The sequence below is a fragment of the Agelaius tricolor genome, unplaced genomic scaffold (assembly GCF_023055355.1).
Source record: "Agelaius tricolor isolate 1412-34295 unplaced genomic scaffold, bAgeTri1.0.p SCAF_2, whole genome shotgun sequence".
In the NCBI taxonomy this organism is placed as follows: Eukaryota; Metazoa; Chordata; class Aves; order Passeriformes; family Icteridae; genus Agelaius; species Agelaius tricolor.
Genome location: NW_027269262.1, coordinates 1,505,996 through 1,522,967, shown reverse-complemented (window position 1 = coordinate 1,522,967; position 16,972 = coordinate 1,505,996). Strand labels below are relative to the sequence as shown.

General features: G+C 41.1%; 2 protein-coding genes across 2 annotated transcripts; both read left to right on the top strand.

Moving 5' to 3' along the window:
• The first annotated feature begins 111 nt into the window (after positions 1-111).
• On the top strand, positions 112-8,475 carry LOC139601462 (probable 2-ketogluconate reductase). Its single transcript, XM_071450570.1, has 5 exons — positions 112-3,258; positions 4,709-4,880; positions 6,883-7,061; positions 7,254-7,350; positions 8,188-8,475. The coding sequence occupies exons 1-5, from the start codon at positions 2,877-2,879 to the stop codon at positions 8,342-8,344; spliced, it is 987 nt and encodes a 328-aa protein (XP_071306671.1). The 5' UTR covers positions 112-2,876; the 3' UTR covers positions 8,345-8,475.
• A 3,670-nt stretch (positions 8,476-12,145) lies between these two features.
• Positions 12,146-16,942, top strand: LOC139601420 (probable 2-ketogluconate reductase). The gene is made up of 7 exons (XM_071450496.1): positions 12,146-12,262; positions 12,656-12,716; positions 13,212-13,596; positions 14,337-14,508; positions 15,550-15,728; positions 16,231-16,327; positions 16,702-16,942. Exons 3-7 carry the CDS (start codon positions 13,215-13,217, stop codon positions 16,853-16,855), a joined length of 984 nt encoding a protein of 327 aa, XP_071306597.1. The 5' UTR covers positions 12,146-12,262; positions 12,656-12,716; positions 13,212-13,214; the 3' UTR covers positions 16,856-16,942.
• Positions 16,943-16,972: the final 30 nt, after the last annotated feature.

The following is a 16,972-nucleotide window of genomic DNA, read 5'->3' as shown; positions in this document are numbered from 1 at the left end:
TTCTGTTACTTACAATTTGTGAAAAACGCCAATCACTTGTTTTAAAATTTTAAAAGTTTAATAGTAATAAAATGGTTATAAAAATAGTAATACAAATTAGAGCAGTAAGAATTTGGACAATTAGAGTTAGGACAATAAAGGACAACAAAAGCAAAGAATTATGAATGTTTGGATGCTTTCCTCTTGAAAGTATGGCTCGCTAACAAACCCTTAAAAGGGATAGCCTGTTGCATATTCATATATCTCATACATGATGCATACATTCATTTCAAACTAGGGATTTCTCTGGTTACTGTTAACTTTCCCCCCCCTTAATCCTGTTGGCATCTCAAAGACAAGAAGGAGGTAGTAAAAAGAGTGTATTTTCAGCTAAGGAGGCAATAATTCTTCTCTTGGAGATTTAGGTGTCTTGCTGCTGTTATCACTGTACGAAGAATTTCTTGAGCTAGTTAGAACATGTATCTTATATCACATAGTTTTTATTTTAATACTATGTTATAGCCTAAAACTACTGAAAAGGATTAATATAGTATAACTTTTTAACATAACACATAAAATATCCATTTTAATATTTGTGAACAAATACACATTTTTCACACAATTAAAAAAAATAAAGTGAAAGTAATAAAATAGATTTGTTTGAAGATTTTAACTGAGCAGTTATGCATTTTGGTCTCTTCGGTCTATTTCGGTGAATAGCAATGTTCTGTTCCCAGTTCTTGCTGCTACATAATGATAAGCAAGTGCACCTGGCAATTTGTGTAACACTCTCCAATCTGTTGAAGACGAACGGGCATTGATTCCCTGCAGAAATTTGACTGTATTCTGAAACACTTTTCAGCCAATATGCCAATATTCTATTTTTATATGAAAACACTGAAGAAATGTTCTTTAAAGTGATCATAGGCCTAAGGTTTTCTAATTTAGGAAGAGCCCTGCTTCATTTACATGTTAGAGCAAAGCCAATTGCTGAAAAAGTGTCTTTATTTTTCATGAAGGTATCCTTTGAAAACCAAAGTAAATTCCAAGAGATTTAGTTCCTCCATGCAGATACAAATGATGCTTTTATCTTGACTGGCCATGACAGAAACGTAGAATTACCATCAAAATCACATTGGTGACGGTATAACCTAAAGCAAAATTAGTGATCAGTCCTGACTTGCAGTCCAGGGCCAAGCTTCTTCTTACATTCTTTCCTATTAGCAATCAACAAATTCAGAAAATTCAATAAAATGGTTGTCACCTTCATAAAGTCAGGAAGACTTTCCATTATTTTGCAACATGGTCAGGCTCCCTGAAGGGATGATAAAATGAAGTTCTAGCACAGGAAGTGTAGGCAGGCCAAGAGTTAGACATTCCATTGGAAATAGTAAAATAATACTAGCAAGGCAACAGAACTGCTACAGGATTGCTACTCCAAGATCTTCAGCTCTTGAACACTCCCCACAGCTCTTCCCCAAATTGCTATTGAAAATTAAAGGTAGCTATATGTAGTCTGTCAAAAAAACCCAAAGTAACTCAATTCACAGGCCCTCTTGGGACCAAAACCAGATGGTCAGGGATTCTGAGAGAAAAAAAAAAAAAAAAACCCAAAAAAAAAAAAAAAAAAAAAAAAAAAGCCAAAAAAAAAAAAAAACCCCAAAAAAAAAACCCAAAAAAACCCCAAAAAAACCAAAACCAAACCAAACAATTTAGAGTGTGTATGTCCTTCTTGGAAAACACTTGCCTAAGCATATATGATTTTGTTATTTTGGTAATTTACAGTAGGCTCAGGAAAGGGCTCTGCAGTCACTGGGGTCTCTTCAGGACAGGTGGCTGCAAAAAGCATTTAAAAATTAACCTGATAACTCAAAGTTCATGATGAAGCTGTGCAATTTATTTTCATGACGTAAATTTGGTACAACATTTTTCTAAACTACTTGACAGGGTACTTTGTGATTTCAGGGTAGCAAAAAAATATACTGCAAACAACTGAGGATCTGAAACTAAGTAATTAATGACAACTGTTGTGTTTTGAGCATAGTAGCAGTTATACTGTTGTGGTGCATATTTTTGATTGTAATTTGGCCGTAGTAGTCAGTTTTATAACCCCCCCCCCCTGCATTTTGTGTTATTATAGCCTATTTTATTACCAATGGATTGTTCCTTTCCCCCCTGTGTTGTTTTTTTGTCCTAGTTTGTTTTGCCCTAGTTGTTGTTTTTTTGTTGTTTTGTTCTAGTTGTCCATCTCCCTACAGACTTGCCCTTTTGTTCCCTGTTCCTTCTCCCACTGAATGTTAGTCGCGCCTCAAGCCCATCCCTTTCTCTAGAAACTTCCCTATCAATTTTGTATCCTTCAAAATCCCATTGGTTTGTTTAAGTTCCCCTCCCCTGTAATCTCCTTATCGGTTTAAATATTGTATTCCTCTCCTTGCGTTCCACCCCCAGTTTCCCCCAATTGGCTAAAGATTGTATCCTCCCCTGGACCTCCCCCATTTATAAGTTGGTGTATGGTTTTGATTTAGTGTTTTCCTGTCCCTGACAGCTGTCTGGGTGTGGTCACTCTTGCTGACAGTGTTGGGAGTTAGTCGGGCAGAAGAAATCCGGCACTGCAGCATAATATGGAATCTTAGATCACGGGGACAGAACTTGTTCAGACTGATTATGTGAATAGCTCTGTGTATGTATGTGGGCACCTGTGTGTGTGAGTATAAGTGGTAGCATATTTAAAAGACCCGCTTGCTTGTCTTGGTTTTCTTATCTTCCTTTGTGGTTTACAGGATCTCTTGACATAAATGTCATTAAACGGGACATGGTAGTGATTATTCTTTAAAATGTCTGGAAATAATAATATGTGTTTCTTCTGACACTCTGTGTCTTTCTTCTTTGTGCAGATCATGGAAGAAGGAGAACTACCTTGGCTTTTGGTAAATGAAGTTGGTGGCATACGTGGGATATTGCATAGCCATGTGCCATTCCTGAAGAAACATTTCCACCTCATCACCATGAAGGAATTTCTTGAAAACAGAAAGGATGTAGGCAAAAAGGTCCAAGCAATCTATTTGTGGTGGCACAAACCGGTCATTGACAAAGAGCTCCTCCAGAGCCTGCCAAACTTAAAAGTGATTGCGAATTCGGGGGTGGGGATGGATCACTTGGATCTGAAGCTTATAGCTAGCTTTGGTGTGAAGATGGCTAATGCTCCACATGCTGTTTCCAGCACCACAGCAGATACTGGGATGGCTTTGCTGCTAGCATCTGCTAGAAGACTCGTGGAAGGTAACATCTCAATTCTTTTGTGGCTTCTAAAAATAGTACAAGATTTGCCTGCCATTAATTTGACTTTTCTGAGCGTTACCTGTAGTGCACACGGTTTTACATAAAATGTGAAAATGTAAGTGTGTTGGTTTGGCAATAAGAATAATCGGTATTTTAATATATTTTATGTATAATAGGTATATTTAAATTATTACATTAGGCATACATAGCATTTATTTCAAGCAGATATAAATAAAACATGATGGCATAACAGTGCTATGACCAAAAGTGCAGGATGCCAAAGATCAGATATCACTGAACTCACAGCCTGGCAGAAGAACTTAGTATGGGAGGCAGCAATGGGGTATAAGAAGATTATATAGAATTGTGGGAGATCCTGAGTTGGAAGGAACCCACAAGGCTGATAGAGGCATGGGCATATTCTTGGAGACTGAAATGTGTTGGTGCAGAATTTGTGCTTTTAAGGGGCATTAGGGAGTAATAATAGAGGCAGCCTACTTCAGTTTTTGTTAATAGCATCATTTCTCGTCTCATCAACAATTTTTTCTAGCTATTTTGTCAAATAGACCTACCCTTGGCTTGGTTAGTAAGCCTCTTTCTTCAGGAAAAAAATCCTTCACATTTATCCTTTTATATTTACCTGACTTTGATTTGCCATCTGTACTACAGGATTCATAGAAACTCAAAGGGGGTTTGCATCCCTCTAAGTTGGTTTCTACCTCACAAAGGGGGAGACAGTTTAAAAGGAAGATTAATTTCTTGTTCCCATTTACTTAAACTATCCCTGGTGGCATTTCTGATAGTTCTGAGTTTTATGATAGACTGAGCTTTTTCCTGAGTAATTTTTTGTATCCTTTCACAATATTCTGCTTGTGTTTTAGAAAAGCTGGCAATATCAGAAGATTGAAATATCAAAAGGCTGTCACCTTGCAAGAAGTGCTGACACTGTGTACATAACTGTATTTTATGTGTTGTAGAACTATCCAGAATTGTGCAGGTTTAACAGGTAATTACAGAAATTACCAAGTTGTGATTTTTAAAGAAGTCTCACTTTTCTTTCCAAGGAGAGTGGCAGATGTGAAGAGGAAACCCAATATCTGATGGTGTTCTCCATGTGATATCTTCAAACTCTGCATTGTTATTGGCAATAATTATTTTGATTGTTGATGAGGAACAGGGCAATATTTTCATGAGTTTAAGGCAGTAATAAAATTTTTGGAGGGATTATATCAAAAGGCTTTTTGTAATATGGTGAGAATAAATTGGATTATCATCTATAAATGTAGCAGCGATGATGATACGTTAGGGTGTTACCTAGGACATTACATTAAAAATCACATTTGTAACCATTGCAAGTATGCTATAGTAGCACAACAAGTCCAGGCTCTTTTACCTTGCTCCTCCCTGTTGGACCCCATTCATTTCCCATATTTATGTGTTTTTCTTGCAGTCCATAACATTTCAATTTCTCCAAGTATGGACTACTGTGAAGCTGATATTCTGGGAGTTAAAGTTGCTGGAGCTACTCTGGGGATCATTGGCATGGGCCGCATTGGGTATAAGATTGCTGTGAGAGCCAAAGCATTTGAAATGAACGTTTTGTACCACAACAGGACACGGAGGTAAAGATATGTCTTGACTCTAATTGCAGCACAAACTCTTCCATATAGTCAGTATTTTCTTTTCAAGGAGTTATGACAGAAATATAGCAAGAAATGAGGGAATAGGGCCAAGATTAAAAAAAAAGAATGGTTGTCTGAAATCAGTCCTGTAAAGAGTTACTCAGTGATTAAACACTTGGAAACTTAATTTAGGTTTTATATTAGAAATTTCAAAGTTTCATGCAGAAAAATGGAAATCAAACTTATGCTTTTTTATTCTTATCACATTGTACTATAATGACAACATAACTCTATTTGTTGTTCATTTTTTCCCCATATTTTGAAGTTCAGAGGGATATTTTGGAAACAGTGCCTGGAAACTAGGAAGCATATACTTGGCAAAATATGACTGAGAGCTGTTCTTAAGAAAATCTTGGTTTTTTCTCAAGCCAGTAGGAATTTTAGGAAGTATTTAACTCGATTTCACCCTTTATTTCTAGTCCCTCCTAGCGTGTGTATCTGGAAATCTGAACCTTGTTAGACATTCAGCACAGGGGCTCTTCAATTTGAAGTGAGCAAGACCCCCATGAGCCACTCAAGGCCATTGCAATCCGGCAAGGTGCAGATAATGAATAGAACAATTATTTACTACTATAAACTGTGGCCTACCCTGAGAGAACTTTACTCCTCTGTGACTGGAGGCAGAAGCTGCAGTGGTAGGATGTGGCTTTCAGGGATTTTCACCATAGGCAGACTGCTGGAGGAGGGTCACTGCTTTAGCTAGCTGTAGGCAAATCACAAGGGTGAATGAGACCAGGAATTTTTAGCCATGCTTGGCATTCCTGTTTCTTCAGAAAAACAGCTAAGCAAACTTACATTTAAAAGAAAGTACTCCTTAAAATATTTCAGAATTTCTTCACAAACCACAAAAAAAAAAAAAAATCACAAATCCCTCTATTCTTTTTTTTTTAATGTGTATCATCCTCAACTCCTTCTGTTTAATATTCTTCAGTCTTTAAAATAATATTTATGTAAGAGTGCTGTGATGAATTATCAATACACAGTGCAACAGAAATTAAAAGCCTAAAGTATATTTAAAGTATATTTACACTTCCAGCTTGTGTGCTGAATCAAGGTGCCCTCTGCATGCTGCAAAACTGGCTGCAGTTCCATTCTGTTCTTTTCCCTCTTACTTTCTGGTCATTGGCCTGAAAAAAAAAAAAACAACAAAACAGTGAAGTGCAGTTGTTAGGAGAGACATGGGTCAAAGTTAAATTGAAGTTGTTTTCTTAGTGTGATCTCTTTATTTCTAGATTAGGGAGGAGATAACTTAAAGCTCTTCTCTTGCAACCAGAAGCAGGTGATTGTGCACATGATCTCCTATCATTGCTTCTTCATTTCCCAAAGTTCAGACAGCTATATTTACAAAGAATGTAAGAAATGGCAAGTATTCTTCTGCACTGTGAAAAGTTAAAACTAAAAATCTCTTTACTCTGCTGACTTTTTCTGCTGAACATTTTACTCTGTGAATGTCCTGGGGCAGCCAGGAGCCTGGCAAAGAGCTGCCTTGCTGATTTCACTCATAAAAAAATGACAGGCTTACTGGGAGTGCCAACAGGATGAGGACCACTGCCATGCCCAGAGCATGCATGGGTGAGTTCTGGTGAATACCACTCCTCTGGTTTGAGCAGTGATTGCATCCTTTGAGATACACAGGGGATCCTGGAGAATGGACTGTGAGCTGCCATCTGCTTCAGTGCTCAGCCTTAGTTCATTTGCAGACTTCATAAGAAGCCCTTGGAATCCTGCACTGAAGCGGCTGACAGGCAGGCATGCAATCTATCCTGTGCTGTAGGGCTTGAAGCTCTCCAGAAGGATCTAAAGACTGAGCTGAGGGTAAATTCACCTTTGTTTGCCACCTGTTTGCTATATGGATGTGATAATCAGATCCTTTTTTTTTTGTATTCTGGTGATATCATTGAAGAAAATGTTTCCTTGACTGAAATGCTTTTTTCCCCGCTAGGAAAGTGCAAGAGGAGCAAGCTGTCGGTGCCACTTACTGCAAAAAGATAGACAGTTTACTCCAGCAGGCAGATTTTGTGATGCTGGTGGTGAGCCTGACACCTCAGACACACAAGCTGATTGGGAAAAGAGAGCTGGAGCTGATGAAACCCACAGCTACTCTCATTAACATCAGCCGAGGTACCATCCAGATCCATTGTCTGGCCTCACAGCGTAGTCCTGCTGTGTCCCACAGCACCGTGCTGCATCCAGCACAGCTGGGGCATGTGGCGAGGGTGATCAGGAAATTCGTCCCTCTCCCCTTCCCTTCTCTCTTTGCTCTCTGCTCTTTGCCTGCCAGGTGCACTCAGGGACACTCTCATTCCACCCCAGGTGCAGTAGTTGACCAAGAGGCGCTGGTGGCAGCTCTGCAGACCGGTGTTATCAGGGCCGCGGCTTTGGATGTCACCTCCCCAGAGCCACTGCCCAGGTTGCCATCTCTGCTTATTCCTTGGGAAGGATGGGGGAACCCTGCTGAGGCCAGAGGCATCCCTGCAGCAGGCAGGAAGCTGGCCCCCTTGCCTCTGGCATGAGTTGGGATATAAATGCCATGAATGGGAACGGGATGCAGCCCAGACACAGGGGCTGATAACAGACCAAAAGGAAGCCTGGGAGCCAGGAAACAGCAGGAGCAGAGAAAGCATTTAAACCCAGTCCTTAGAATCACCCCCTAAAGCTACAGCAGCGCTTCACTTGCAAATTGCTTTAGAAAGTGCAGCTTGCCAGTTTTAATGGGTGGAAGCTGCTTGAGGCCTACGACCTGCTGCATAGGCAGGAGGTGTCCTTCTCCACAGGCTTCTTTCCACAATACAAGGCTGAAGTACTGCAAACCTCTTGGGCCTAGAGACTGCTTAGCTTCTCTAAAAAGACTGCTCTACCAGGATGGTGCCTTTTGGAGTAAACTGTGCTGGCTGCATTTTGGGTTTTGAGGAGTTTGGTCTTGTTGTGTCTGTGTGCAAATAACTACAGCTCAGACTATTGTGTAAGGTAAATGTGTCAGGAGGGCTTAAATCCTCTCTTCTGACATATTTCAAATTACTGCCTCATGGCAGAAGTGTGTTTCTGGAGAGAAGAGCTACTTATGAAGTCTTTGCTTGTCCTATTGCAGTTCAAAATTACTTCAATATAGGTGCTAAGGTTCTCTGGGGCTAAGTGGGACTTGTAGAGTTGTATCAAATTAAATTTAAATACTGTGCAAAAGCTAAAGTAAGACTCCTCTTTATTTAGATGAACAACAATAGTTAACTCTTTTTTTCTTTCCTTCCAGAGATCATGCATTGTTAAAATTAAAGAACGTCATTATAACACCTCACCTCGGCATTAAAACAGACAAGGCCACCTACATGATAACAGAGGAAGCAGTTGAAAACATACTAGCAGCCCTGAATGGTCTCCCCCTACCCAGTGAAGTGCTCCCTAGCTGATATGTGAAAGGATATTGCATATCTTTTTATTCTTCTCTTTGTCTTTTTATTCTTATCTTTCCCCTTCACATCAGCTCTAAAGATCTTGTTAAATACAACTGTTCATACACCACACTAAAGCGTGGAAGGAAGCCGTTTGCCATTGTGTCAGTTGTGTTTATATAGTTTCTCTTGTCTAATACTAAGTCCAAAAGGCAAATAAACACCCAGAGTGGCAGTGCTATGCCTTTTGTTATGTAGGATGCCTTTATGAATAGTATTATTTATCCATAAAATTTGTAGCAAAATTGCCATTAAGTGCAACCGGGATTTTGCCTGAAGCCTTAAGCATCATTACACAGCCTTTGTCTTGCAGGTGTGCTGGCCAAAATACACTTTGTCCCATCACTTTTGCAGCTCAAGGAATCAAGACATTGCAGCTTTTCAGGCACAGCAAATTGGCTGTCAAGAATTTCAAGACTGCCCCAGGGGCCTCCCTGCTCTCTGAGGAACAGGTGCCCAGTACACATTTCATTGTTACATGTATAACCTTGAAAGAATAAGTTAAATTTATTAAAAAATAAAAGGCTAAGCAATAAATTACAGAGCTGAAAAACAAGGTTATGTACAATAAAAGAGAAAAGAGGAAAAAAATGCCTTTTCTTAGAACAATATCCTAAAACTGCAGAAAACACACAAGGCTTGTGCACATGCAAACTTTTCTCAAGTGAAGAAGCAAACAAAATCAGATACTTAAACAATTGTACATGCTTGGCATTTGCTTGGAGTTTTACTCCTACATCTGCAGATATTTCAAGAATCTGGGCTGATTAATTTCAGAAGTGCTCCCTGCCAGGGGGTGCTTTAGAAGGGAAGACACATCTTCCTGTCAGTCACTGGAGTGATGAGTTGATTTACACACAATACCTTCAATTTCATGGTTACTGAAAGTGGATGCAAAAATGCAGTGGCCACATGAGGGAAGAGATGATCCATTATAGTTCACTCCATTGATTCAGGTTTTTTGAAATATTTTGATGTGCAAAAAGTACATGATCTGGAATAAAGTGCTGATACAGAGTTCTGTTGGGAAAGCGGGCCTTACCTACAGCAGCTAGACAGGCTGATACCAAATAACACTTTATGACAGTTTATAACCACTGAAAACAAATGCATTACTTGGTTTGACCTTGCCTGAAGATTTCCTGCCTCAGCTTTTTTTGCCTGTAATAAAATACTGCTTTATAAAACTTAATGTAGACATAGGAAATGTATGTCTTTATCCAGCTTCATGCTTAAGCTATTCTGTACAACCCACCTGAGAGATGTATGCATTGCATTGTACAAAAGTCTTTTATGGTAACGCAATACTTCAAAGCCTAAAGCTTAGAAATAACTATTATGCAAGCACCTTGTTAACACTGTAGGCATCAGCTCACCCTGCAGGATTACATGGATACCAACAGCAATATTTAATGATGGGGATGAAGTCCACAGACTATGCAATACTTCCCTCCACATACCCACAGACCTCACTCATTTCAGTGCTCTGTGCAGTGCTGGTATATCAGATCCCTTTCTGTAAGAGAAAACTGGCAAACAGCAACGATGTACACACAGTGAAATTCAGCTTAACACACTACATGGAGGTCTGTAAGGTAGTCTACAAACTAAATATACTTAGAACATGATAGTGCACTGGTGCAATTGACAACTTCTTTTCACATATGATGCTAAACAGATATAATTTCTGTAGAGCTGTATCAGCTCCTGACCTATAGCTTGAAAATTGGATGTTCAAGTTGCATGAAACAGCTTTGAGAACATCCGACTCTCTCCACATATAACCACATAACACACGCATTTTCTTGATATTTGATACGTATGTCCTGGATTTTTGCTTGGAGTAACATTCCTTTGACTGTTATTTTTTTGGCTCCTCTGTCTAATTCCTCCTTCATTTTGTTCATTCAAATTTGTGGATTTGATATACAAAGGTAAACACTACTGTGTTGCCCTCCCAAAGGTTTTTCTTTACCTTCAAGACTAAAATATGGTAGGCCTCCTTCCTCAGACTTGTGTCTTTGAGAGGGACTTTACAAGGGTCCTTTGATCTCAGGTGAGCAGTAAGTTAAAAGCTTACTCATTACAATCTTACCATTAAAGCAGTTCGGAAACTTTTTATGTGAAAGAAGTAATGTGTAATCATTTCATGTATTTTTTTAAAGGAAGAAAATGCAAGCAAACTTAACTAAGAATACAGTTAATGTTCTATAACTCCATATTACTAGTTAATTCATTTCTGCTTCAAAGTTTAACTGTTTGAACTTGAAATTAATGTAAGCAACTGATACTCAAAATTCATCACCAGGATAACAAGAACAGTTTATGGTTTAGTGCAATTGATATTGTTATTATATTTTATTTTTTATTAGCAATTTTATAGAGGATTGGTGTTAAACTTGACTGTCTTCATGTTCAACATATCAAAGTGTATTTGACAGAATCCATTATTTTGAAAAGCGCTACAGTAGTCATGAGAGACACAGCAGCCCCTATGGCTGGTTATTCCGTAGTGTGGAAGCAGAAAGATTCCTGGATGCCCATAGCAGTGGTATGTCCTGGCTCCTGAGCTGCTGTGACCCCAGAAACCAGGCATCGTCCCCAGTGGATTAGAACCACCTGCACAGCCAAGGGAATCACTTCAGCACAGCTTCTGTGAACTGAGAACTGAAGCTGTACTTCCCAGTGCCCATCACTGGATATGGAGGTCAAGGGAGGTGGTTCTTCCCCTCTATTCTGGTCTTGTGGGATCCCACCTGGAATGTTGCATCCAGCCCTGGGGTCCTCAGCACAAAAAAGATGTGAACCTATTGAAGTGGGTCCAGAGAAGGCCACTAAGTTATCACAGGGTTGGAGAACCTCTACTATGAAGACAAAATGGGAGGATTGGCGTTGTTCAGCCTGGAGAAAGGAAGGCTCAGAGGAGACCCTATAGCAACCTTACAGTAACTAAAGGGGGACTGCAAGAGAGCTGAAGAGGGACTCTTCACAAGTAGTGACAGAACAAGGGGAATGGCCTTCAATTGAAGGAGAGAAGGTTTAGGTTAGGTAGTAGAACGGAGAAGATTAGGAAGAAATTGTCCTCTTTGAGGATAATGAGGCAACAGAACAGGTTGAGCAGAGAAGTTGTAGATGCCCCATCCCTTATCAATGTTCAAGACCAGGTTGGATGGGGCTCCGAGCAATGTGGTCTAGTGAAAGGTGTCCCTGCCTGTGGTAGGAGGTTTGGAAATAGATGGGCTTTAAGGTCCATTCCAACCAAAACCATTCTGTGATTCTATGATACAGACCAAGTAACCTTGTAAGAAAAATTCTCACATATTCTCAGCTGAAGCTGGCACAGGACTGCCTGTAGCTGAGCTAACATCTCAGGTGTCCAAGCACCTGAGCCTGCCCAAGCTGCTTAGGTCTCAAAGAGAGATTTTTAGGGTATTCCTAGAATCATATAGGTTGGAAAAGACCTTCATTTGTACAGTGAGAGCTGTCACTGGTGTCGGTTGGTCAGAGACGACTCATCATCTTATGTTAATTCTTATGCACAGTGTGTAATGATCAGCAGAAAGGCCAGACCACGTCCGGTTTTCAAAGACAGTATGGAAAACACAGCGTGCAGGACATTAACGTAAAATCCCGACTGTATTGAAATCACGAACAGCACAGAAACACTCCTACAAAACCACACAATCACTCGTGAGCTCCCCTTGCTCTCTCTCCGAGGGATTGAGGTACCCGTCCCGTGCCCTGGCACCGCCTCTCCTCCCCCCTGGCCCCGCAGGCTGTCCGGGCGGGGTGCGGGCAGCCGGGCAGTGCCCGCCTCGGCGGCCGCTCCCGCTCCGCCCCGCGGTGCGCCTGGGAGCGGCGGGCACGGCCGGCGGGGTGAGTGCGAGCGGCACCGCGGGACCCCACCTCTGCCGGGCGGGGACAGGGCCCGGGCCCCGCGGGCGGCTCCGGGGGCAGCACCGGGCGTGGGGGCGCGGGGGCTCCCATTGTCCTGCGGGATCCCGCCCGTTCCCAGCCGTCCTTCAGGGCTGGACAGAGCCCGCGGCCGCTGCTCCAGCTCCCTCCTATCTTTAGTCCTGCCGGGACAGCGGAAAGCGCTCCGCCCTCCCCGGGCAGGGAGAACTTCCCGGGACACCGCGCTCGGGGGCGGGTGGCCGGGGCACAGAAGGGGGAGCTGGCCCGGCGGTGCCGGAGCAGTGTGGGAGCATTGCCCCTCGCAATGAGGGGCGGCGTGAAGAGGTCTGAGATCACAGCCTTGGCTCTTTGCAGAGTCAGCAGAGTGAAGAGTGAAGAGTTGGCAAAGCACTGAAGGAGACTGAAGAAAGAAAGGGTAAATTTACATTCATGGGTAACTCCAAAGTTCATAGTTGACAATTTATAGCTCTGTTACATTAAATGAGATTTTTACTGAGATAATCTCATCAATGATAATTGCTTAGTATAATTGCAGAAGTGGCAGAATTTGCAGGCTAAAAGATACCTTTCCACTCACACAGCTGCATTCTTAAATTATCAAGACTTTGGCTTTAAATATTGAACATTGAACAGGAGTAACAGCTGGTTACTCATTTGTTTAAGTGTTAGCATACTTGGTATGCCAGAAATGTTTTCTTATTGACAAGATTATATAGAAATTAAACATCCTTCTGAATAACACAGGGAGAAGCTAAAAGACTTCTGCATGTGTGAGTGGTTATCTTTAGCCAAATCCTTCATCAAGTGGGAAAACAGCATATAATTGAGCCAATCAATTCCTGGTTTTTAGAAAAAAAGGTATAATGGATCACTTCAGATCATGTCCTTTTGGTTCTCTTTGCTTTTGTAGGGCATGGAGAGTCAGGAACTGCCTTATGTGCTAGTTGACTGTATAGGAGGGAGGCTTGGAGTATATGAAGACCATCTTGGATTTCTGAAAAAACATTTTCATCTCATCACCATGAAAGAATATCTTGAAAACAAGACACTTCTCAGCAAAAAGATCAGAGCTATCTATGTGTGGTATCACAAACCAGCTATTAATGAAGAGCTGCTCCAGAGCTTGCCTAACTTGAAGGTAGTTGCAAGTGCAGGAGTGGGAATAGATCACTTGGATCTGAAACTCCTCTCCAGCTATGGTGTGAAGGTGTCCAATACTCCATTTATTGTTTCCACTGACACTGCAGACATGGGGATGGCTTTGATGCTGGCATCTTCCAGGAGACTTGTGGAAGGTAATAACTTAAATGATCTTAATTTTTATCATAGAAAAGATGACTTCAAAACATGCAGAAAATGTGTGCTGATGCAAAAGTAAGCTTAACACTAGAAATATGGGAAATAGGGGCAAAGGAAGAAGTTAAGACAAATCTGTCTCATTGACAATAACTGGCATCCTATTTCCAAAGTGGCATATTGGCAAGGTAGAGTTGTTCCTTCTTTGGACAACTCTAAATTCAGGCCTCTTCTCCCTCAGCCAACAGCCACTTATTCATTGTACTTGTTCATTGCAGTCTTGCTTTTCAGGTTGCAATAAAAGGGGATTAAAAGAATGTATTCTCAAGGAGGTTTGAAGACTGTCTTTGCCAAGCTGCCATGTATCTGAGTCATTATGAACAAGAAATCTGCCCACCATGCTCTGTGTTTCTTTTCCCTGCCAACCTTGGTGTATCTGCAAGGAGGCTGGGAATCAGAAGCCCTTACTGCTGCTTTGGCCTAACCTTCCTTGCTTCCTTTCTTGCCAAAGAGAAGCTGGGTATGTTTCTCTCCTGAGCAAGAAATCAGTGTCAGCAGTCCTGTGTACAGTGCAGCATTACTCACTTATCGTCCAGAAACAATACAATACATGACAATACATTACTGCTCCTGTGCTTCTGCCTAGTCCTATGATAAAAAGCGTGTGTGGGGGGGGAGGGAAGTAACCAGATGCTGGAACATCCTTTAGATTACATAACTCTTCTTTTGCTCTTCCAAGGCCATGAGATGGCAGTCTCCCCTGACACAGAGTATTTCCCCGTTGACTGGCTGGGGGTTGAGGTTTCTGGAGCAACCCTGGGAATCCTGGGAATGGGCAAAATTGGTTACAAAGTGGCTGAAAGAGCCAAAGCCTTTGAAATGAAGATTTTGTACCACAACAGAAATCAGAGGTAAAGCTTGTTGCAGTTCTAAGGCAACTCTATTTTGTCACTCTTTTTATGTGTTATTTGTACTTTTCATTGTGCTTTCACTTTATACAGTGCTCTTTATTTTGAGTGGAAAAGTACATACACATATTCCAAGATGGTAATTAATTTCCCAATTTATACAGAAAGAAAGTCAGGAAGGAATGGGAGAGATATAGCTCACTGTTCTCCCTGTTAGTTGGGGCTCCTGACTTCCTCCTGCCATGGTGGTGACATTGCAATGGACTGGAAAGGAGGAAACTGGGAGGACTTAACTCCTGTGATTTAGGTGAGAGAGGGATTCAGGCAGAGACATCTCACCCTTCCAAAGCCATGTGATAATATAGGGCCAGACTTGCCAATCTGTTTGCTGTCTTCTAGGTGAGGTGTATGTGCCCTGTGCCCCTGTGCTCCCATCAGGCCCATTCCATTCTTTTCTTTTGTGGGAACTTGATGAGAGCCAGCCAACCTCATCCTGATACAGATCGAGTGTGCCAGCAGGTTCTGCAGCATGTGGTTTCAGTGAATCAGCACTGATGCACAGCACAATCAGGCTGTTGCTGACATAGATTTGGGAAGATTTAATCCCTGCCCTATCTTGTCTGTTTCCTCAGTAATTTTCACATTACTTACTTAAATTACTTTATTTTCACAAGACATCAGTCTTGCTTTTGGGTAGGAAAATAATTCCTAGCACAGAAATTGTGACAAAAATGCATTTGGTTTATCATTTATTCAATGCATTTATGTGATACCCATTTCTTACTTTCCATCCCCACCATACTGCACATTTGTGTACAGTTCACTTGGTATTGTGGGAAATAGCTTGATCTTTTTTTTACTGAGTTTCAGACAAGCAGCTAACTGCTTTGAACTACACAGCAAAGATAAAGATACATTTAAAGATAAAGAAACATTTAAAGATAAAAATACATTTAAAGATAAAGAAACATTTTCTCTACTGGTGATTTGATATTTCCCTTGTTTCTTGCTACTGCAGTTTAATTTTGGGATTTTTTCCTTCAGAAAAAAGGAAGAAGAAAGTGCTGTTGGAGCTGTTTACTGTAAGAAGATAGATGATTTGCTCCAGCAGTCAGATTTTGTATTATTAGCTGTGACCCTAACTCCACAGACACACAAACTGATTGGGAAGAGGGAGCTGGAGCTGATGAAACCCACTGCTACTCTTATTAATATCAGCAGAGGTAAGGTGCAGAATAAACAAAACTGCATTAATGTTTGGTGGCATGACAAGTCCTGGGAAAACCTCCAATATAGAGGCTGTCCCTCTGAAATTTTCCATAAATTTTCTGATTATTAGTTTATTTAGACACCCATGGTCATATCTCAATAAAATATTTAAGTGTTCCCATAATAATGAGAAAGTAGATCTCTGAAATGTTAGTGACCTTGGAGTGTTAGAAGTCCATGTGTATCTATATATCTCCTACTTAAGCTTTTTATTTATTTAATGCAATGTTGTTGCTCACACACATTAGGGTGGCACAGCCTACCCTGACAGCTGGCACTGTTTCATTCTGCTAATTCCCCGATGCACATACCCAGACTTCCCACTCCCACTCCACCACACTCCACTGCTGCTTCTGCACTGTGACCATGGCCTGCCCTGCTGTTTGCCTCACCACTTCACCCAAAAGAATACTGAGACGACATGAAAATGAATATATCCTTCTTACTGTAACCCAGGTCTAATAGTGGATCAGGATGCTTTGGTGGAAGCCCTTCAAAACAAAGTTATTAAGGCAGCTGCTCTGGATGTGACATATCCTGAACCTTTGCCAAGGTAGGACATGTATTTTTGTTAAAAATAAAAGGGTGTATGTGTGATGTTCAAACTGAGTAAGATTTTGTGAGCATGTGAGAAGTTGCATAATTTTGTTAGTAGGAGTATATGAGGTACGTGCACTGGTCCTACTGAAACTTTGTCCCTAATCCTGTTTCAGCCAAATAAAATTCACACTTACTCATTTGGAGGATTTGTTGCATAAAACCCCACCAAGCTAGGCAGCATTTTGAAGTCCTCTGAATATACTTGGGTCATGCAATTAGGTTTTGTTTTATTTTTAATTATTATTTTCCCTGGCGGCCTGCAATACTGATGAAATACTGATGAGTGTGCTGAGAGTGACTAGTTCAGCATTTCTTTTCCTCTCCCAGGGATCACCCCTTGTTAAAGCTGAAGAATGTTATAATAACTCCTCACATCGGAAGTGCCACCAAGAAGACGCGCTGGGTTATGATGGAGGAAATGTCAGAGAGCATAGAGGCAGGCCTGGCGGGTCTTCCTATCCCTCGTGAGGTGCTGCCCTGAGCAGCTTGCATTTAGGATTAATGATGTAATTACTTCGTGTAAATTCGTGTTATGCAGATAAAATATATAAATCACGGGTTCAATTTATTTAATATCCAGCAGCAGTTCTGTGTGGAA